Genomic DNA, 23100 nt, shown 5'->3' on the forward strand with positions numbered 1-23100 from the left:
GGGGAAAGGGATTTGGAGATGTTTTAAGAGAAGCGCTGCTGCTCATCGCTCGACCTCCTCGTGATTCCCCCTAAGGTATCATTTTACAACATAATCATAATGGACTAACTGGCCTGTTTTCATTCTCATCTAGACCACACGGCAATAAAAAAAAAAAAAGTCACATATTACTATAATAAAGAATAATGTTAAATTCTTTAGTCAAGATTCATTTTCTACATACAATACAATAATAGTCGTAAATAAAATAAATTCTGTAGCGCAACTTCTTACAAAGTAACCTTTAATTAAATTACTACAACTAATTTTCTTTGCTGAAGTAATTCTTCTATTACAATTACTGACTTCATTTCGCGACGTCATGCAGTATCCTTGTGATCATGACAATAGAAATGGCACAGCACGAATATAAAAAATGCTAACACATGGTTGTCATGTAAAATGATCATCAATAACGTTATCCAGGATATACCATTGAGTCATATGACAAGCCTCCAGCTTACAAATTACTCTCAAGTTGAGACATTCAACCTACCTAGTACCTACAAGCAAATTATTTTATTATTCAACATCTGTTGGACTATCCTATGTCACTGGATTTATGGTTTCAATTTAGTTTGCAGTAATTTTTGCTTAGTTTTTTTTTTTTTATGAGCTATGGAATTAATATAGAGCTACGAAGATTTATTTCATTTTACAAAAACCAATGGATATAAAATACAATTAACTACAATTAACTATTACTTTTACAATTGCATTTTTTTATAATCTAGATGTAATTTGGATTAGTAAACGCGAGGAGCTTCATTTGCTTGAATTTGATTATATCACTGTTGGTCATTTTTTGTATGGTTTGTTCAATTAGGACCCCATTTGTCGATTGTTGTATAGAGCCCTAAATTAATTATATGCTTCCTAGATCGTGAAAGAACTCAAAATTACAATCCAAATAACATTAGCCCGTACTTGGCTACGAATATTTTTACTGTTTGAGTAATATCGAATATATCGAATAATTTACTGTATAAGTTCAACATTTAGATTCATCTATTATGGTCATCTATTTATTGGTGCTCTCAAACACCTGTCCGAATATTGATAATACAGCAGATTTCGAAAACTTGTTTTTATAGAATTTTTTTTCAGGGTGAACTAGATAAGAAGATTTATGATAATTTCATCATGATTACAATGTCAAATTGATCAGCATGTATAAAGATGAAACTTGACATTCGAGTTTCATCAGTGATTTGGGTGTTTCGTGTCCACAAATTAGAGTATTAATTATAATAAAAATGGTGAAACATATAACTTTTGCTTTAATTTTACTTAGCGCTTTATACATTGTTACTTCTTGGAAGATATTTCCTTTAGAAAATGTAGAAGCTACAAAAGCCGTAGAAACAGTAAAAGGAGTTTCACCTTATAAGACTTATAATGCAACAACAGCTCCTGCTATTGGAATCTCAAAAGCGACGCCTACAACAACACCAAAATTAAAAACTCATGTAGAACCAACTGAATCGACTTCTAGATTTTCATTTAAACAAGTTTCAGGATCAGTGTCATTCGATAACAAAAGGAATTTATCGTCAAAGGATGTGAAATCAACTTCTGTATCAACAATTAATAGATTATCAGCAAACAAACCCTCAAGAGACCTCCTTCCACCAAAGGTAAGAGTTTAGTTTTAAACTCCAATCTTATAACACAATTAAGGGATATTAAAATGTAATAAAAATATATTTATCTAATCTTTTATAATCATATTTTTATTAGGTACTTTATAACTCAATTCTTCTTCTTTGACATAAAAGCCATTTTTAATATATTTTTTTTCGCGTTTGATCCAGACAAATAGTGTATACAACAATACATTTAAATTTATTGAAAAAATTCTTTTTTATTTCATAATATGGTAATTTTTATTTAAACACACATACCAAGACGATTGAGTTATAATACTGATAACTAGGAATCAGTTCAAAACAGTCTCTTTAATATTCCATCCACATATATAGCAGTAATAAAATACGAACCAGTAATGCATGTTACATGTTTTAAAATGGAGAATACAAGCATAATTTAAATAAACTTACACATAACAACAATAAAATTATGTAAGGATTTATTTAGTCACAATTCGTAAGTGCTCATTTTATTTCATTCATATACAAGTAGATTCCGTTATTGTAAACATGTTATTATGAGTGTAAATCATATTTAGTTCAATATATTTATTCTATAACTAGTTTTTATTCATGACTTCGTCTGCATGATATGAATTATATTGATTGAAAGATATAATAACTTAAGATTCTGTTTCATAAAAAAACCAACTGAAATTGTAGGAAAATCAGTTATTTTAATTTCAAAACTAAACTGCTATACCGATTTTCATAAAATTTCTGTGATAGTCACACAGGATTTTTTTACAAATCTCTAAGTACGAATTTTATGCTATGCTAGTTTTTACCCGCGATTTTGTCCGCGTGACGAGAATATATTTACTAACCGAGATAAAACTGAACTATATTTTTTTCCGTTCCATCTAGTACGTGTATACCAAATTTTATAGTAATTAGTTAAGACAAAGCTCTGTAAGGCAACACACAAACACACTTTTACATATATAAACAGTAAACATGGTATTGTTATATCTATGATACTATTTATAAATTAGTAAGTATTAGTCATTAAATAGTCAATGAAACAATAACAAATTGACTACTCGCGTATTTTCTTTTAAATTTTAATGGGTTCTAAATTAAATTGTATGGATATGGCACGCTTGTGAATTTGTCACGCATATTAATTATTTAATTTGCATAATGTTTATTACAATTTGTTACATCTTACTAACTTAATAAAATTGTAATGAGACAATGTCTGTGCATGGATGAATTTTTTACAATAATTTTTAGACAATGATTTTTAGAAATTTTATCTGCCAGTCTGTCTGTCTAACCATTTTTATATTACTTCCGGCATCATGCACTAAATTGTATGTAGTTTACACACTTGTGTTTGTTAAAGTGTAACTTAAAATCTAGGTTTCATTTTGATACGCCATTTGGAACTGATATATTTTATAAGGTTTAGACTTCATGTACGAAGTAGCTTGCTAAAAAGTTAATTATTATTAAAATTGTTATTTAAAATCTGCATGTAATTGCAAAATGTTAATTTAGAAATAGACAATGTCTGGCAATATCAGACCTCCAATCCGGAGACCACTAAGTACCTATTTATATATCTATGATCTAACCTATGTAATCGTATGCTTCAAGTTAAACATATAAAGATTAGGTTTTTTTGTGAATTCTGACTATCTGACAATATCTTACATTAATGCAAATAGCATTGCATACTCGTACATTACAATGTACATGCTACAGAATAACTATTTGAACGGAGCAGTTATGTTGCTAGTCGGTGGCAGAAATGGCAAAACATTTGTCCTCTGGCCATTGATAGATATCACGCAAAGACGTTTAACCATCAATATCTCCTGATATTATAAAATAATTATAGATTTTTTCTAACTTAGGTAAGTAACATAGAAAAGGAGATAGATAAGTACCTATCTAGAAAAGAAAAAGAGGTACCTATCTCCTTTACTATATTGCATATAGAAATATTTTTATTATATCAATACATTGAGAATTGACGTTAAAACCATATCAACCATTAATTGTCCACTGCTGAACATAGGCCTCCCTCTATTCGGGGCTTTGTCATACTTGGGAGGCAACCGCAGTTATGGCCTTGGAGATGTTTTAAGAAGGATGCTGCTGCCCATACCTCGACAGTTGTTTCCTTAGTGGACTCCTATGACACCCACAGGAAAAGAAGGGGTGGCCTATTCTATGAAGAGACCACACAGCGATCGTATAATTTCATCATACTCACTTTATATTATCAATGTAAAAGTGAGTTTGCTTATTATGTTTGCGCCTTGACGGTTTAATCATTGACTATGAAATTTAGCATACACGTACTGTAAAGATATCCCCATCATGCGGGCAAAGTCACGGGTAAAAGATTGGAATAAATCAAAATGAGAATGTTTTCTATGTCTTAATCATTTTTGTTACTAGAAAGAGCAGCAAAAAAAGATTAAAGAAAAAAGGTTTTAAATAAAAGCTTGGAGAAATTAGGATAATTTTATGGACTTTTAGGTAATACTTTTGTTATACGTAAACCCTATAGATATATCTAAATACAATAAAATATATGAATGAAAGTAGCAAAACAGAGAATGAGGCAAGGGATGATTAGGGTGACCCTGAGTAGGAGCGTTGACAATTCCGTTGACAGTCCAGGGATCTTTAGATCGAATTCAAGTCTGAATCTCTGAAGTTTCAAAATCATGTTTACTTTTATTACAAAAGCAATTTCACATTTTTATTAATTTAAAAATAATAACATTAATTAATATGTTTGTTTCAGGAGGATACGAGTGAAACTTCTAGTAACAAAATTTAGTATTCACCACAATATTAGATCAGAATATTATTTGTAATTATTGTATAAATAATTTTTAGATATTAACGTTACTATCTATTTATAAGTAGTCTATGTTTGGTAATTACATTGACGGAATAAAATTTCTATCAAATAACTTTTAAGAATTTAATACATCCTGTACTTATTTTAATAAATTCATAATGTATTTTATTGTGTTATTTAATTTATATTATTGATTAATTTATTAGTCTATATAATAATACCATAATAAAGTTTTAAGCTAATTTTTAAATTACTCTAATGAAAGATATTAAGAAACACTCAATAATTATACAAAAAATACCAGGTTTAATATTTTAATGAAATAAAATGGTTTTTGTATAATACTATCTACCCTCATACAATATGAAATAAAAAACAATTTAAAGACACGCCTGAAGAAAGGGGTAGTAATAGTTTACTAGTTTAATCTTAGTAGATTAGGGTAAGAATAAGATTTCATGCCTTCGTACCCTGTAACTTCACTGCCATATCTCACCTAAACACTGTCATAGTTTGGAGAATGGAACAATGTACCCCGAAGACGGTCTTTCAACCGACATCAAAAATAAGGAGATTCCAAATTTGGTTGTATTATTTTTGTTGTTACCTTATAACTCGCTCGATGCCAATATAATAATAATGTTATTTAATACAGTTTTAAAATATATATAAGATATCATCATCATCATCATCTTCGTTTCAGCCATTATCCGTCCACTACTGGACATCTGGCTGACTGACTTCCCCCATAAACTGCCATAAGGAACGGTCCCGACCAACCTGCATCCACTGACTCCCTGCAATGCATATGAAGTCGTCCGTTGAGTAATTTGAAGCTTTTGTATACGAGCGATTGTGTAGTGTCATGTTTCGGTTGCATAAATCATCACTGGTAACACGCATTGGATAAAGACCTTCGGCTTTAAACTCTGAGATACTTTGAATGAAAAGATGTGGCGTAGTTTTCCGAACGCTGCCCAGCCGAGTTAGATTCATCGGTTGACCTCTCAGTCGAAGATTTATAAAATATATAAGTATTTAATTAACTTTGCTATTCAATAATTGTATGTTATTTATTTATGAAGTAATATCATCACTATAACCAAATCACATTACATGTTTGTTTTACGAAATCAACATTTTTTACATCTATAAAATGTAAAAATATCGTCATCGTTAGATAAAATTCCAATGTATTTATCTTCCGAAATTATTAAAACCAATCAAATTTTGTTATATTTATAATATTTATTCTTATCAAAAAAATTAGGGCTTGTATGAACTAACTTTTTTTGAGCATTTAAATTTATTTTTTAGTTTTCGCTAATATAAAAATGTTTGCAAAAGCATTTGGAGTTGCATTACTTCTGTCTATCCCCATGGGAGATATTATTATATTAGCCGTTTACTGTCTACTGCTGAACAAAGGCCTCCCCTATTTTCTGGGGGGTTTGGCCAATATATGTGATCATATGTATGACAATTTTTTGTAGAAAAAAATAAATTTTGACACCTTATTAATAAATACTAACAACAATTGCAAGTAATGAGTTAAGATAATATACTTACAACATCGTGGGGATTAAATGTAGTGTGCCTTCTTACAGTCACTACTTAATCATTTAAACGAATTAATTACCTATCTATTAGCTATTAGCAGTAAGATAATGGATGTATACCATTAGATCATAATACATACCATAAGATCTCCGCAAACACATATATTGCGTCATACCTGTAGTTTATTATCTTCATTCACCAGAAAAACCACTTCGACGTGGGGAAATACTATATAAGTATGTAATTAATTACTGCAAACTATTTACCTAATATTTTTAATACTACTTTATACTATTTAGAGTAGGAAACTTATAAATAGAGATATTTAAAAAGAAGTTTTTATGATTGTTAGTCAATCTTTAAAGTGACAATGGGTTTAATTGAAATTTGATATACAAACAAAGCATGTCTTAATAATATAATAAAATTGTAACTAGACGACATACAGACGACATGTACAGACATAAGAAATAAAATAGAGATAAATTCAATAGAAGCTAACACAATAATTTTCAGAATTTTGTCTATCTGTCTGTATGTATGTACCATTTGTATGTATGTTCCAATATCACACAAAAGCTAATGCATCAAATTGAAAACATTGACAAGCGGGTTGGCAACCACAGTCAGACTTTGGTAGTGTTTTAAAAAGGGCTCTACTGCCCATTCCTCGACCATTAAATTTTCTTACTCGAACGTCCTCTTACGGCACCTACGGGGAAAGAAAGGTGGCTCATTTTAGAAATGTGTACTATTAAGTAACTCGTTAACTTAGTATTGTAATCGTAAGAATGATATCTTTATGGAAAGATTTTCTGTTCTTATGATTTATTAATTAGTAGGTACAATTAATTATTTCTTACATACCTACTTACAACTGACGTCATTCTTTTCTATGAACAATAAAATCTCCACTTAGTTAATTGCTCTATATGGCACTGTAGACAGCGCGTTGTGGCATGCGACATTTCTAGAAAAATGTTAAAGAGGTAGGCTAGTTTTTTGTTGTTCATATTTTTGTTTCCACTGTATTTCTTAAAAAGTTTTATTTCTGTTATTTCAATTTAATTTGTTTTATGTTTATTTCAATGTTAGTTGTATACCGCGACAATCATTAATCCTTACTAATATTATGAACGTTAAAGTGAGTTTGTTTGTATATTACCCTATAGCACCTTAACGACTTAACGAATCACTATGAAATTTGGCATAAGCCTACTATATGGGATAGGGAAAAATATAGCTACTTTTTATCACGATCAGAAAACATAATCCGGTCATACAGACAAGTCGTGGGTAAAAGCTAGTATAACATAAGTTTAAAATAAAAATTAAAATAAATCTTATGATTCAGGTTAGGACTAAACCTATCCGTATACCAAATTCCATTTAAATCCGTTCTTTATTTACTTTTTTTTTATTTATTTATTTAACATTTAATACTTTTTTTTATGTAAAAGAGTAATATTCATTCATACAAATATTCGCATTTATAATAGTAAATAATAATAATAATTTGTAATGTAGTAAGGTAAAGAGTAAGTATATATTTAACTTGGTTTCCATTTCCAGACGGGCTGAATTAGGAATAAAATATTTCTGAATTGGCTCGGATATAGGTGTTCACAACACAATTGGGGGACACCCCCCAATATCCGTAACCTGGTTCCTCATAATAGCAGATATCTTAGCATTAATATCAAGAGGGATTGTTTGGCATTTATATTTATCTAATATATATTATATTACTATATATATGTATAATAATAAACTTATATGAACTTCAATAGACATTGCATAGTATGCAGATATACTTCATTCACATTCTGCTTTCAGTGTACCTAATACTGCCGTATTTTTGTAGCGAGGTCTTTGATTCGTTCGCAAATAGAATTCATAATGGATTCTACCTTCGGGAAATACGGTTTACGTAATGCATTACATATCCATAAAGATATAAGCTACTGGATTTATAATAAATAATAGTAATTAATTGAAATGATTAAACCGAAGTTTTGAGTTAACTCGATAAAAACAAATTGAATGACGATGTATACACATTTTTATATAGCCACGTGTATATAACTTTAGAAAAAAAAACAGTCACGATTTTAATAGAATTGAATGATATGCCTAATGCTTTATAAAGTGTTAACACAAGTAATAACTAAATTCTTTTATAACCGTAACAAATTTTTAATGATATTCCAATTATAACTTATATAAAATTCATACTTATTCCTTTTTTATATTATATTCTTTTTTTTTTTTTTTTTATACAACTTAGAATGGCAAACAAGCTGACGGCCCACCTGATGGAAAGTGGTAACCGTCGCCTATAGACATGAGCAGCACCATGAACATAACAGAGCACACCGTTTCGCTCATGATACCCCCCCTGCGTTGCCATTCCTGAGGACTCAGATGTTATTCCTCTGTACCCTGTAAAACTACTACTACTTTTAAGTAAAAATCCTGTCTCTATTTCCTAATTATACGAATAATTTAATTAATTTTAATTAATACAAATTCACATTTTGTCGCAAATCTTGTTTAAATATGCTACTTCGCCACTTAGTAATTTTGGTAAAGGTTATAATAACATGACCTTGTGTTCTTATTTCCAATTTAAACAAATACCAAAAGCCTGTCTGTTTTGTTTTCTACAATTGTTATTTGATATATTAATCATGTTATTTGCTAATCGTATCTCAACTCAGAGGTACCATATTTTACTCACTGTAGTGGGTAAGTGCAAATATTTTATATTACTTATTTCTAAAACGACTTCTGTCATATCAGTTACCATATTATTTATAATTATTATAACTATAAAAGTCAAAATTATTCCAAAACTGATTTGGACTGTCAAGTTTTATTAACTTAAAAAATACTTAACCTTCCACACTTATAAAAAGCTACATCAATCAGCAAATAACACTGGCTATATTCTATAGTTAAAAAAGCATGCAAAGTTGACGTTAGCCGCTCATATTTTATTGAAAAGTATTATAAAATCTCTAAATTACTTTATTAAGTTATATACTCTTGCTAGAGAGAAGGTAAATGAACTATGAGGAAGGAAAAGAAAATATAAAGAAAACAGGTAAAACAACCATAACCAAGAAAAGCAACCATACCTACCAAATAAAAACAGACAATCTGACAAGACGCTATATAAGAACGTCTCGAAGTTATTACAAAAACATTTGAACGACGCACTTACATATTTAGAAACGTTATTAAATATGAAGCATTTGATTTTTCTAATATTTCTTGCGCAGTATGTTTATGGGAAAGAAACAGTTTATTATGCAGCCAAAGGAGGTGACCTTTTTGATTTGATACGTGGAATTCCTCCGAAAAATGGCGCCTTAGAACTGAGTAAAGTGGACAAGAATACTCAAGACACACTGCCTGATGGAATATACTATATACCACCTGAAGATGAAGTATTTGCATCTGAACCACACCTCTTGACGTTAGATGTGAGTGACTTTAACTGTATTACCATTTCAATTTAAAGTACGTTAAATTACAAATTTTAAAAAATTATGACCATTAAAAATTTTAATGTTAAATCCTTTTTTCATTGGTGCAATTATTTGATATATTGAATAAAACATAAAGTCTAAGCTATTTATGTATGTATTTAATAATATTATCTCAACCCAGGTAAATGCGAAGAAACCGGTGGATAACGACAAAAAACCAGTTTCAACGGCAGACGAGCATAATAATCATGATTCATGAAGGAAACCTTGAAATAATTATATGTTCTTTAATATAGTTATGTACTTGATATTGATTGAATTAAACTATAATCATGAAGCACAATAAATATTGTCTCTCTGTACCGTGTATATTCTTGAATGTAAGAAGTATAGTATCTATATAATGGATAAGATAGAAACCAAAATATGGCAAAAGTCCTATGATATCATGGAGATTCTAAATAGAAATGATACAAAATCTGAAATAGAATTAGCAATGGGTTTGGCTATCAGCTAGCAGCTATAAAAGATGCAATTAGTAGAAGATCCTTCATGCCTCAAGAGCATAATTGTATTATTATATTAGAACAATTATATCCAACTTGTGGTCCAGGCATAGTATAGACTATCTTTTCCTTTTCCGTATATATTGTAAAAAGGGACTAACGAAACTTAAAAGACGAGGGTTGGGCAGCAGCATACTTCTTTGAACACCAAAACCTAACTGCGGTTGCCAACGAGCCTGCCAAGCATAGCAACTACTGACAAAACTCCCCAAGATGTCTATGTTCAGCAATGCGCAGCTATCGACTGATATGATGATGATAATTATATACATTACTAGTATAGTGTTACTATATTTACAACTTCTATGCCTACTGTAACTAACCCCGACGCAAGAAAAATATAAAGCTTGTCCTATAATGTATCCATGCCATATTTATTCCAATGAATCATAGATTAAATTTATAATAATCTTGCCAAAAATATAATGAAAATAAAAAATACTCCATATTTAATGAAAAGTTTTTTCTTTTTCAAAATTACAGTACTTTTTTAATAATTAAGTGCCTAATTTTGGTTTGGGTGCGTAATAATAAACAAAACAAAGGGCAAATCTATCAATATATATCTTGATATAATGGTTTCATTCTACCATACGATCCTAGAGGTTTCAATCGTAACACAACCCTTAAGAATTTTGATGTTGTTTAACTTTGTTAACCATATAAACGTGATGTAGCTTACTAAAATGTTATTAAAAAGTTAGTAATAGATACTACGTAAATACCTATATAAAACTTGCTAAAATTAGATACAAAAAGTCGAGGTTACGTGTTGTTAGTCAAAAACTGGTAATTATTATTTCATTGCGAGTCGTTTATGGGTTTTAGTCAGTAAAATTAATAAATTGGCTACACTTTTTTTATATTGTATTTCAGTAGATTATAACTGACAACTTCACATAGACCCGACATCTTTTCAACAGCACAGGTGATTTATGATGACGATGATTATGAATGATACATTGGAAAAACATATCTTGAAGCCAACACGCCCAATACCTTTTAACAAGACATGCAGCAAAAAATACAAGATAAATTTTCAAACGGACTTTCTTGTTATCACGTTAATCATAACGAGAAATCCCTAAAAACAAAAGGAGCTATAAATTATGTCAATCATTTTATAAAATCGTGATGTTATTGAATGAGCCGTGTATAAATAAAGCTCAGTGCTTATTTCATTGAACATTCAATGTTAGACACGATGAGGATTGCTTCTGGAACGATGAATTTGGCATTAGTAATAATTGTTTTAACTTCATACACTGTGAGTGGATTGATAGTGAATGGTACTGAAGATCGAGTGGTTTTAGTAGCACCAGTGTTAGCAGCACCCAAAGATTCCAGAGCAAGAGGTGCGGATACAGAAACTGCAAAGGACTTTCCTATATTAATGCTTCTGGCTACTGGTGATAACGTAACTAAAGAAGAGGAACCTAAAGGAGAGCCTCAACCAATCTACGTCCAAGTAAGTAGCAAATTCATAAACGTAAACATTGTTTATTTGTGAAACTAAGATAATTATACTCATTTGTCACTTTCAGAAACTGGAGGATCAAAAACTTCCGCAAACACGGCGAAGAAGATTCTCGAAAATGTTAATAAATCTTACATATTAGAATGCCTTGCAGTAAAGGATCGATACTAATAATGCAATTATATCATTAATAGATATTTAAAATTAATGTAAATATATCAATAAATAACTAACCTAAAATGAGATCTTTATCATTTATAAACTTAAATCCTTAGATTATAAAAATAGAGTGTCTCCATAAACATGCTTCAAGAATAGCGGGCAAACTTTTTCATACAGTTTTGCGTGTTAAATAATTACGAGTAAATCCTTTATAACTTCTATATTTTTTATTTAATTGTTTTTATTTAATTTTATATTTTTTGCATATTCTGAATTCGTAAAAACTCATTTTATTTATTAAATATTTAAATATAGATACATCAAGATACACTGTGTGCGTAAATATATAGAACACTGATAAAAAAACTAATAAGCTAATTTGACAATTAGCTGACAAATAATTTGACCCGTTTTGGAGGCTCGATGCTTTATCTATATAATGTAAGCTTAAATCATATACAAATTAAATTATATAATGAACTATATTATATAATTAAGGAAAAAAAAAATAAAGAGGTCGTCAAAGAGGTTTTAGAAAAAAAACTGCAAAAACATACCTACAATGAAATTAGCCTTTAGACCATTAACAAATGAGGTAGAACATTTTTATTCATGTACTTTTTGTGATGATATGAGCAAACTAAATAGGTAGCAGTTTTATTCAGTTGGACACTGTAAACTCTTGTAAAGGTTATATAAGTGGCTAGTTTGAAGCAATTAGGAAAAAATAATGTAGGAAATTGCTCTACTGATAATCTCTACACAAGACTGTAACGAGGCATATAAAAGGTTCAGAATACGAGTATGTCCCTATATTACAGTATTAGTATTGTGCAGTTCCTACAATCATCCTCAAAATGAATATTCAATTATTTGTGTCAGTATTATATATTTTATTGAAATTAACAGTCGATGTGGAGTGTTTACACGAAGCACATATTAGTAACCTAGAAGTGAGTATACTTGTGTATATTATACGCAAAAATATTATTCGTAATGTACGTCACAAATTATATATGCATTACAATTTTCAGATAACGAATGGACGAAATATTGTCGCTTTACATCGAGTGAAAAGAGAATTTTTAGGTTTGTACATCTTAAAAACTATTAATAATAAAAATTGCTAATTTAAATCAAATAGTATTATTAAATAAATTCATTTAAAGATTTTTTATTCTTTGAATTTTTTATCCATTTTACGTTAATTTACGGCACAAAAATGGTACACTGATTTGTCGGGTTGAAAAGTACACTAATAAGATTATTTTAAAATTTAGAATATCTTTTGAATTTGTGTTTTTTTTTATAAAAACAAGGGGTAGAACGGTTAACCGTAAATTTTATTTTCAAATTACAATAAATTAAGAAATAAATAATTAGTGTTCATATCTTTAAATGAGCAATAGTCGATAATTAATTAATTTTTCAGGAAAAAATGTGCTAAGCAAATCAGCAAGGGTACAAAGCCGTGATCCAACGATAATTGTGACACCGAATGGAGGTACGATCGGTTGCGCTAATTATAATTACAGTAAAATTGTACGTACATACATTTTATAACATGATAAAAAAACCTACTAATTTACTACCTACTATTAATATGATAAATGCAAAAGTTTTTAGAGATGGATATATATATATATATATATATATATATATATATATATATATATATATATATATATATATATATATATATATATATATATATATATATTACTCTTTCACGCAAAAACTACAGAATGAATGAAATTTCTTACACGGATAGATTATATAGTAGATATATATATATATATATATAGATTATATATAGATTAGATAGTAGAGTAGTAGATAGGATACTTTACGTAATTACTGATTCACAAAACTTTTAGTCAGCCTCAGGACACAGCTAGTTATAAATATTGTTCATAGTACTCTGAAACTATTTTTTATTTACCAGCTTTATAATTAATTTATGTTTTCAGGTGTACCAAATACGTATAGAGGATTACCATACTCAAATATGCCATATACGAATACAGTAAATAGAGGACCGACTGTTGTTATAATACCAGGTGAGAAAATATTTTTTATTAAACTTGATGCAGTAAATATTGTGGAAGATTGTGGAAAATCGTAACTATCGTCTGTAAACGAGGATATCATTTCGCTATGATGTGATATATATGCCAAAAGTAGTACAAAGTCTACCAGTCTTTGTATAAAAAAAGCATAGTTATATTGCTAAAGTAGTTACTTGTGAGGATTAAAATATAACCAGTAGGTACATGATGCATAATTAGATTACTGACGCCTAAACTAAGATGAGATCATTTCAAGTCCAATATATATTTAAAACTAACTGAATACCGCCGTTTCACTTACGTGAATCAGTACATAAAGTGCAATTTTATGAACTGATTCACGTCACGTGTAAGATACTAACCTACTCGCGTAGCAAACCTTCAAATCCGTTCAATAGTTCTTGTCATTGTACTACGTCACAAACTAAAGTTCCATTCCAATCATTTGGATGGGAGGAGCAGGCAAGAAATAGTTGGTAATGCGGACTATCAGTCCCATTATTAGTAATATGCCATTTCTGCTAACACATTTCTGCTATTATAAATACAATAACAATTATTATTTTTTTCAGAAGACAGTGGTATATCGCGCGGTTCATATTACGGAGTACCTACAAATGTCAGAATCTAAAAGGCGTTATAGAAATTTACTTAATCAAAATAATTCTAGAATGTTCTACAAACTGTCTACAATACTTGATAGTACACATTTACCGTAAATTTATTCACTGTATAAATATAAACTAGAATTATTTATTTAGTTTTATTACTACTTAATAAGGTATCTACTTGATATCTGTGCTTATCAGACTACCCATTTGGTCTGGATTTGGAATAGATTTTTTAAAGTTCTAACAAAGCATATGTGTAATAAACAATTACTTATAATAATTAATTAAGGTTATAAAATTAAAGTTACCAGGAACCACTTCTTTATATTTCAAAATTATTAAACTTATAATTATAATCGGGTTCTTTCGACATGCAACGCAACACAATGGTTCATGTGTTTTACTTAGGTCACAGATGCTGTTATTGTATTAATTAATTAATTTTATTTGACAATGTCTAAGAACTATGTTGTTTTAGATATAGTATCGTACATATAAATAAATACACATAATATGAACAGAGATTTGAAAGGATAACTTCTGATGAATTTCTTGTAGTTCCATACGAATATTATACACAATTTATCTTGTACATAGAGTATGTAAGTTATTTGAAAAAAGTGACTGTTGAGGAGTTTTTGCAGGTTTTTCTCAGATCTGCTAAGAACGACATTCCGAACCCAGTAATAGAATCATAAAAAAGACGATTGTTTATAAGCGACGGTAACCGTTTTATATCGAATAATTGCCGTCGCCGATAGACACGAACAGTATCATTGAAATTGCTACTGGGAATGGCTTATCCAAAGCCAGGGGACTACAGATATCTTTAACCGCGGGATATCGTTAATGTAACACAAAGGATCTATAAAATGATGGTATAAGGCAGGGGGAAGTACAAAAGATCCCGATGGGTCGACGTGCAACAGCTTAGCTGACCCCATATGCGAATATAAGTTAAGATAAGATCATTGAAATTACATAATACATTTTGATGTCCAATCATGGGTTGCCATTGCTATAAAATAAGATATTGTATCTCCACACAATTCCCCTATTGCATATCCTACCCTTTACCTTGCAAGCACTGCTGCTTAGTGGCAGCAAAATGAGTGAACCGAAATACACATAATATATATACATATATAGGTATATAATCCACTATATATAGTTCACTGCCGAACATAAGCCTACCCCGTAAAGGGAGTTTTGCCAGTACTTGCCACGCTTGGTGGTGGTGAAGAAACTTCTTTGGTGGCATTTTTAAAGGAATATTGCAGCCCATCCCTCTATCATTAAATTCCCTTAATCGCTCCTTACGACACCCACTGGAAAGAAAGGGATGGTTCATTCTATACCGAGACCACACAGCATAGATTGAGTTACTCATATCTTGGACTTAATAATTAATTTATGTTTTTTTATTCTAATCCATGCTGGCAACACTACTCTAACGAGTAGGTATTATTTACTCTATAAGTATTTTGCATTGCTCTGTCAGTTACAACGGAAAAAACTTTTATATGTAACTGATTATTTATGTGCACGCGAACGGTAATAAACCTATTCCCCATTGATTATCAGACGTTGATCTTTAATAACGGGTCTATCTGTCTTTGTCAAGCCTCTATTACACGTAATTGTATGTGGCACAGAGCTAATCAACGACGTTATAGATATACGTTATGTTCTAAGTTGATTACGTATTGTACCACCCGAAGAAATTACGTGATGATTATACTATGAAGAGACAAAATATGTGAATGTAAAAAAACATGTCGACAAATGAGATATTATTGTTAAATTTTATTTTCATATCATATCAGCTGCTGACTGTCCTCTACTGGACAAAGGCCTCCCTCTTTGGAGATTTTGCTAGTAGTTACCACGCTTAGCAGTCGAGTTGGCAACCGTAGTTAGACTTTGGTGATATTTTAAGAGGGACGCTGCCCATCCCTCGGACATAAAATTTCCTTAATCGTCTCTTATGATATCCACGGAAGGGGTGATCCATTCTATGCCAGGACCACACGGCTAATCTTTATTTTGTTTTTCATCAAAGGATGATATAGTTTGGCCTGTATGTATTAAAAAATATGAAAAATATAGTTCCCAATTCAAATTTAAAAATTCGATCGATGGATTACTCTTAAAAAAATCCATTAGATCGATATTAAATCGATATTAGAATCGAGATATTTTGCGCTCTCGAATTACAATTATAGCAACATAACGGTTCCATATTCCTAATCGGTGCACATTAGAGAGGTTGCCAATTCAAAGTATTGTAAATCTATCTCAATTCTAACCTAATTCCTAATTGTTGTTTCATAAGTGCAATACAAAGTTGTCATTGGCAATAGATTATTATATATTATCATATTAAATTCAAGAGTAGACCTTACTGACCTGGGATTTTTTTAATACAGTTGCTTGATTTTAGTTTTATTTTGATTTAAAACAACAAAAGATTGTGACCCACAAATAAAAACCGACTTCCATTGTAACAAAACAGTTATTTTGATGTAGAAATTAAACTGAACCGATGGAAAATTGTTTTTTATCTGTAAGTATATCCTTTCAGATAAAAAACAATTTTCCAAAATAGTTTAGAACTAACGAAATTAAGAGGTAACAAATATAAAAACAATTGAAAACTACTAACTACCTTCGTTTTGAAGTCGCTTGAAAATATTTGTCAAATTTAGTCGACCAACGTCAAATTAGCTGACTAAATTTTGGTCCATTTTTAACATTTAACGCTCTATCTTATAATCTTTTATATAAATAAATATAGCGTTAAATGATAAAAATGGATCATAATTAGAAAAATCATAGCTATATTCTGTGATTGAGAACATTTTGACATGTCCAAATTTCGAATTTGCATTTTCTACAACACGCTGGAGTAAAATTCAAATCCCGTATATTTCAATTTGTATTTATTCATACAATAACAATAGAAAATACAAAAACAAAAAATAACGTTCATTTATAAATTTAATCAGGTTTATTTAATTGAGCTAGGTATTTAGTTGAACAACAAGGTAACTTTTTTACCACAAGTGGAATTATGCTATTGTGTTTAGTGTACTGATTTTACGATCATATTTTTTTTACAAATATTTAGATGTGTAGACGAAGTTAACAAAATATATATCTTCTATCAAGTAACTAAAATGCCATCCACATATTCTGTACCAATGCCTCTTGTTATTTTAATAGGAACATATTATAATAAATAACTATTTCATAGAAAAATATTCATAAATATATTTTATAACATATGAATAATATTATTTACCTAATTATAATCAAACATGAAATAATGCTACTGTTGAGTATATTTGAGTAATTACATACCTATAGCATAAGAAAAGAAACCGCTACAGAATACTCGAAATACCAGTAAAACAGGCAAGCTTGAACATAAAATAAAAATAACAACAAAGTACGCCACAATAATGTAGGTATGTACGCCACAAATAAAACCTATCTTCGTAATCTCTCGTAAAAAAACTCAAGTTGTATTACAAGCCCAAAGCGAAGATGCAAAGACCAGTATCCGGTTTAAGGGAATAACCAGACTACTATATACGTGCGCGTACTTCGCAAATCGTGAGGCGTGGAGTATCACGTTTCGCTCGACGAAGCTAATTTACAACTAATATTTGCTTTTTTTTAAATCAACCAACAATACCAAAGGATGCGTAGAACCTTAATTGTTCATGTAATATCAATTCGTTTGTCTCAATGATAACGTCATCGTGGGAAGCGTTCGTTCTCCGAAACGTCCTGCGACTAGCATCGAATAGGTAGTTCATGACGTTGAGCGGTAGCAGGAAAAAACTTGTATATATAGGTTTCGTTTGTGAGTCCTGTGGCAGTACACGATGGGACCCAGTTGTGTGGTGGTGACCGTGGTGGTATTAGCGAGCGTGGCGGCCACGTGGGCGACGCCGACCGTCGGCGATAACACCCTCGATGGGGGAGAGAGGGTCGTCCTTGTCGCTCCAGTGCTCGCACCCCCAAAAGATTCCAGGAGCTCGTACACACATGACCGGTCGAGGCAGTTTCCCATTTTAGTCCTGCTTGCTCAGGAGAACCAGGGACAAGTCCGTCCAGAGCCAGAGGCGAAATCGTTGGAAGGAAATCCACGGCCAATTTATGTCCAGGTAAAAATAAAATATTTCTTTGTTATTGCGACATGGAATTATTATTCTGTGCAAAAAATAAACTCCAATGTAAAATAACATAGCCCTGTTTAAAATTTAGCTATATTGTTTTAGATAAACATTCTATTTCATTACTTAAAAAGTGAAGTTATAATATAATAAATATATATAATTCGATCAGAGTTGCTTTTTAATCTTATTTACTGGTCAAATATGTAAAACTAAGTACAACAAAAATCAATGTGTGTATCAATTTCTAGTTGTTATTATATGTAAATTTTAATTTCAATTACCTTGGTCCGTAACTTAGTGGTAGACACATTGCTTTACGTAAATAAGATACCGGGTTCGATTCCCGATTGGGTCAATTTAATAAATGATTTTTTCTAAACTAAAAGATGTATCCAGACTTGAGGAGTAGACGATTGGTATCATTGTATGGCACTTTTTATGATTACTTTACATAGATACCTACCTATTCTTTAAATAAAAATTTATACGCCATTTACAAGCAGATGCGCTGTATATATATGCAGACCGCCATTTACGTATTTTATATACCTATATATGCCCATGTCAATGAAAATTTAATATCGATATCTTATTTTAATACATCATAAAACAATGATGTAATGGCCAATTATGAGTTCCATGGTTTATAATTTTGTTTATTAAATATTATACATTTATTTAATGACATGATTAATCTAGATCTTTATACTTATGTTTTTATAAAGGTAGTTTATCTTTGTTTTTAAAATGATATTTAATGCAATACATAAATAATGTTTACACAAATATTTATTTTTTTGTAGAAACTAGAGGACCAAGAGCATCCTGAATATGGTCGCGTGAATAGACAAAAACGCCATTTATTGAAAAAGAAACTACTGGGTCTCGGTGGCGGGATCTCGTTCGGCGGTGGCGGCTTTGGCTATGGCGGAGGCGGTGGTTACGGCGGAGGTGGCGGTTATGGCGGCGGCGGTGGCTATGATGGCGGTTACGGCGGTCACCAAGGTTACGGAGGTGGTCCCGCGAAGACAATCGTCATTGTTAAAGAACTACGTAAGATTGTCAACAATTAGTTTATTATCAACAATTAACAGTCGAATTGTGTCTTGTTACTCCATTTGCGATTATATTCACTAATTATATTTATTTTATTTATTTTTAATGTGTAAAATTTTGGAACTCGTCTTTTCTAATTCTACGATGGCAAGTGCTGTTATATCTCTCAAGTAACTTAACTATTATTTCAATGTAGTTAACTACAGTAGCATAAAAATGGAACTATTTAATACAACTGTGTAATTATAATTCTATAGAAGACTGGATGTCTTTAAAAGTAAAGTACTTATTTATTATTTTCATTTTCAGAACACGGAGGTGGCCATGGCGGTTACGGTAATGGCGGCGGCGGCGGATATGGAGGTGGTTTCGGTGGCGGCTACGGAGGCGGCGGCGGCTTCGGTGGCGGAGGCGGCTATGGCGGCGGTGGCGGAGGTGGCTATGGCGGTGGTGGCGGCTATGGCGGCGGTGGCGGACTAGGCGGAGGTAGCAGTTACCAGCCACAACCAGTTTATCATGGAGGTGGCGGTTGTGGAGGAAGTTGCGGAGGAGGTGGATATGGTGGTAGCAGTGCCACTGCCACAGCAACAGCGACTGCCACTGCATCAGCTCATTCAGGGTCTTACGGGTGAGGATAGTTCTATATTATCGTAAATTTTATATAAAACTAGCGACCAACCCTGGCTTCACATGGGTGTAAACTATCAACAACAATACCATTTGTCAAGATATTTAATTTATTTTATTTAATACTTTATTGTACACATTAGTTATAAAAATATGACAGAGGTAAACAAAAGTACAAAGGCGAGCTTAACTCTGATAGAGTTTTCTTCCAGCAAACCCAAAGTGGAAAGGAGCATCAATGTCAGCGGATACAGCAGTGTACAATTTTTAAATAGCCAAAATTAAATTAATTAGATTATATTATATAGTACAAATACACACATACATATATATAAATATATACCTACATCTATGCATAAACCTACATATACATACACATATACATACAATAAACCTACACATATAGATAAATAAATATATGTTCATAGAGATAGAAGATGCTCTTTAAGTCTACTCTTAAAAATATTTAGGGATTGACTCTCACGGATAGATATGGGAAGAGAATTCCACAGCATGGACGGTAAAAGATCCACTATAGCGCGTAGATGAGTGTGAAGGGAGTTTGAGGATAAGAGATTTCGTCGAACGGGAGGACACGTCATGGGGAACTAGAAAATCAAAACGTTCACGAAGATAGGAGGGAAAAGTAGGGTTATATAGAACGGAATATAAAAACGACATTATATGAAAGTCTCGACGCCTTCGAATTGGCAGCCAATTCAATTTTGTTCTATAAGCGGAGACATGATCATATTTACGCAGACCATATATGAAACGTATACACAAATTCAACAGATACATAAGTACAATCCTGTCTCTCAAGATGAAGCAAATAATACATTTACAAAGTTTCATTAAAATTGTCCTGATGATAGAGGAAGATAGAAAAGAGTCGAGTGGACTACGTGAAAGATGACATAGTTATAATAGGAGTGAATACTGGGGAGACTAAATGGGGATAAATAAAAAAGATAAACAATAATATCACTCCCAATCCAAATGATGTTAAATATTGACAGAAAGATAATAATGATGCAGTCAACAATGTTTTTGAAGTGATAAATTTATTTCCACAACTAAGGTACATACGTTATTTATAGGTAATAAATTTTTATAACAACAAAGATTATTTGCTATCGATACTGACAGTTTTAAATATACAGTATACTTACTAAATTGATCCAATTTCTTAGTGAGACAAGGTGACGACCCATATATCAATTCGACCTGAAATACTGGTTCGTTAAAGTTCAATGACTCTGTTCATTTATTACCACGTAGAGTTTTGCCTTTTTTATTCGTAAGTATTTAAACAGTGTAACATTATAATATTATTATTAAAATATTAAAAGTTTTTCACTTAATAATAATAATAATAAAACTTAATAAGCATTATAATAATATAAAATACAAATATATTATATTATAATAAAAAAAAATTACAGGGTACAGAAGCATAACACCATCCTTAGGAATAGCAACGCATGAAGGGTATCATGGGCAATACAGTATACTTTGTTGTCTATGGTACTGTTCATGTCTATAGGCGAAAGCTGCTACTTTACATTAGGTGGACCATCAACTTATTTGCCATTCTGAGTTGCATAAGAAAAAATATAATAATCACAAAATTACCATCAGAATGGTGACTGTATAATTTTAACACCCTTGAATAATTTATTTGAATAATTTTAACATGGAGAATTTTTATGGCCTTTGATAGAGTTTACTACCCTCCGAAGTAATTAAGTTTCTAAAAAATTTCCCCCTGGGGGCACTGAGGTTAGGAATGAACTTTTGGACAACGATCTACAACATAAGACATTCTTCAAGCAAGACACAGAAATACCTTTAGGGTCAATACTACAAAATAAATCCTGGTATAGAAGATATTCTATAATCTCTTTTCTATATTTTATAACTAGGAATATATATTTTTGCTACTTTGGTGGTAAAATATTAAATTACATTAATAATTGTATTGTATCGATAATAATAATTATAATAATAATAATACCATCAAAAAAAAATATACATATATATATATATGTTAAACGAAGAACGAAACTGTAATCTTACGAAGTAGCAGCGTTATGTTAATCCACTACACCATAATGGATCTCTTTGTATATTAGAAACATTATTGTAAGATACAAAAATTTACTTTGAAATTTATTTTTTTGTTACAGATATGGCAAGCGTTAACTTCTGTTTCGAGACCTAAAGTGAATATTAATATCCAAATGTGTAAATTTCATCAATACATCTGTGATTTTATAGTGCACAAGTGGACAATGTGGATATTATAGACTAAATGCCAAAATAGCTTTAACATTGATAGCAAAAACGACTAGCAACTTATTGTCAAGTTGTGTCTACTCTATTTTTGCTCAAAATCTATTAGAATATAACTTACTTGTCTTAATTTTTATGTTACTGCTTTTTAATTTTTTTTTTTATAAAATAAATCTTATTTAATAAAAGTCTTTTATTATTATTTATATAGGAAACTTTAAAAAATCCACTTACCTTAACAACTCTAACGTCCTACGGTCATAGATCTGTTCCTGAAAGAAAAGGATATAGCCATTGCCGCACTAATAATTGGATTATTATTTTGAGTGTACCTTCTCTTATTATTATTATATCAGTTATTAATTGTCCACTGCTGAACGTAGACCTCCCCCATTGTGCAGTAGATGATTCGCTTGGCAAATTGGCAAGCAAAACCTAACCTTACTTTCTCTTAATCCTCACTTATTAATATTAATATAGCATA

The 23100-nt window shown here is 30.8% G+C and overlaps 5 protein-coding genes and 1 long non-coding RNA gene across 7 annotated transcripts; 5 read left to right on the top strand and 1 right to left on the bottom strand.

The window, feature by feature from the left end:
* Window positions 1-1080: 1080 nt before the first annotated feature.
* LOC116413538 (uncharacterized) lies at window positions 1081-4642 on the top strand. Its single transcript, XM_031913336.2, has 2 exons — window positions 1081-1676; window positions 4453-4642. The coding sequence occupies exons 1-2, from the start codon at window positions 1296-1298 to the stop codon at window positions 4486-4488; spliced, it is 417 nt and encodes a 138-aa protein (XP_031769196.2). The 5' UTR covers window positions 1081-1295; the 3' UTR covers window positions 4489-4642.
* Window positions 4643-6452: 1810 nt separating this feature from the next.
* Window positions 6453-18146, bottom strand: LOC116413522 (uncharacterized). The gene is made up of 3 exons (XR_008252616.1): window positions 17815-18146; window positions 6940-7042; window positions 6453-6784 (listed from the first exon to the last, which is right to left on the bottom strand). It is a non-coding gene; the product is annotated as an uncharacterized LOC116413522 (long non-coding RNA).
* On the top strand, window positions 9239-9925 carry LOC113518442 (uncharacterized). Its single transcript, XM_026903363.3, has 2 exons — window positions 9239-9560; window positions 9748-9925. Exons 1-2 carry the CDS (start codon window positions 9321-9323, stop codon window positions 9823-9825), a joined length of 318 nt encoding a protein of 105 aa, XP_026759164.2. The 5' UTR covers window positions 9239-9320; the 3' UTR covers window positions 9826-9925.
* On the top strand, window positions 11115-11849 carry LOC113518051 (uncharacterized). The gene is made up of 2 exons (XM_026902805.3): window positions 11115-11600; window positions 11677-11849. The coding sequence occupies exons 1-2, from the start codon at window positions 11325-11327 to the stop codon at window positions 11749-11751; spliced, it is 351 nt and encodes a 116-aa protein (XP_026758606.3). The 5' UTR covers window positions 11115-11324; the 3' UTR covers window positions 11752-11849.
* On the top strand, window positions 12569-14594 carry LOC116413521 (uncharacterized). 2 transcript variants are annotated; one of them, XM_031913159.2, is made up of 5 exons: window positions 12569-12724; window positions 12806-12860; window positions 13204-13275; window positions 13742-13831; window positions 14413-14594. In XM_031913159.2, the coding sequence occupies exons 1-5, from the start codon at window positions 12629-12631 to the stop codon at window positions 14469-14471; spliced, it is 372 nt and encodes a 123-aa protein (XP_031769019.2). In that variant the 5' UTR covers window positions 12569-12628; the 3' UTR covers window positions 14472-14594. The 2 variants fall into 2 exon arrangements, with proteins under 2 accessions (XP_031769019.2, XP_031769020.2); XM_031913160.2 differs by having other exon boundaries at window positions 14416-14594.
* A 137-nt stretch (window positions 18147-18283) lies between the features above and the next one.
* Window positions 18284-22804, top strand: LOC113518263 (uncharacterized). Its single transcript, XM_026903097.3, has 4 exons — window positions 18284-18626; window positions 19442-19691; window positions 20004-20322; window positions 22511-22804. Exons 1-4 carry the CDS (start codon window positions 18345-18347, stop codon window positions 22524-22526), a joined length of 867 nt encoding a protein of 288 aa, XP_026758898.2. The 5' UTR covers window positions 18284-18344; the 3' UTR covers window positions 22527-22804.
* The last annotated feature ends 296 nt before the right edge of the window (window positions 22805-23100 follow it).

This window comes from Galleria mellonella, unplaced genomic scaffold, assembly GCF_026898425.1.
Source record: "Galleria mellonella isolate WM207_F2 unplaced genomic scaffold, CSIRO_AGI_GalMel_v1 utg171, whole genome shotgun sequence".
Classification (NCBI taxonomy): Eukaryota; Metazoa; Arthropoda; class Insecta; order Lepidoptera; family Pyralidae; genus Galleria; species Galleria mellonella.

What these genes read in the sequence shown, in the direction of transcription:
- LOC116413538 (XM_031913336.2), top strand. Translation starts at nt 1,296, where the DNA reads ATGGTGAAACATATAACTTTTGCTTTAATTTTACTTAGCGCTTTATAC. An exon ending in GAGACCTCCTTCCACCAAAG is followed by an intron (nt 1,677 to 4,452) that starts GTAAGAGTTTAG and finishes TGTTTGTTTCAG; the next exon opens with GAGGATACGAGTGAAACTTC.
- LOC113518442 (XM_026903363.3), top strand. Translation starts at nt 9,321, where the DNA reads ATGAAGCATTTGATTTTTCTAATATTTCTTGCGCAGTATGTTTATGGG. An exon ending in CACACCTCTTGACGTTAGAT is followed by an intron (nt 9,561 to 9,747) that starts GTGAGTGACTTT and finishes ATCTCAACCCAG; the next exon opens with GTAAATGCGAAGAAACCGGT.
- LOC113518051 (XM_026902805.3), top strand. Translation starts at nt 11,325, where the DNA reads ATGTTAGACACGATGAGGATTGCTTCTGGAACGATGAATTTGGCATTA. An exon ending in CTCAACCAATCTACGTCCAA is followed by an intron (nt 11,601 to 11,676) that starts GTAAGTAGCAAA and finishes TGTCACTTTCAG; the next exon opens with AAACTGGAGGATCAAAAACT.
- LOC116413521 (XM_031913159.2), top strand. Translation starts at nt 12,629, where the DNA reads ATGAATATTCAATTATTTGTGTCAGTATTATATATTTTATTGAAATTA. An exon ending in CACATATTAGTAACCTAGAA is followed by an intron (nt 12,725 to 12,805) that starts GTGAGTATACTT and finishes TACAATTTTCAG; the next exon opens with ATAACGAATGGACGAAATAT. An exon ending in AATTGTGACACCGAATGGAG is followed by an intron (nt 13,276 to 13,741) that starts GTACGATCGGTT and finishes TTATGTTTTCAG; the next exon opens with GTGTACCAAATACGTATAGA.
- LOC113518263 (XM_026903097.3), top strand. Translation starts at nt 18,345, where the DNA reads ATGGGACCCAGTTGTGTGGTGGTGACCGTGGTGGTATTAGCGAGCGTG. An exon ending in CACGGCCAATTTATGTCCAG is followed by an intron (nt 18,627 to 19,441) that starts GTAAAAATAAAA and finishes ATTTTTTTGTAG; the next exon opens with AAACTAGAGGACCAAGAGCA. An exon ending in CGTCATTGTTAAAGAACTAC is followed by an intron (nt 19,692 to 20,003) that starts GTAAGATTGTCA and finishes TTTCATTTTCAG; the next exon opens with AACACGGAGGTGGCCATGGC.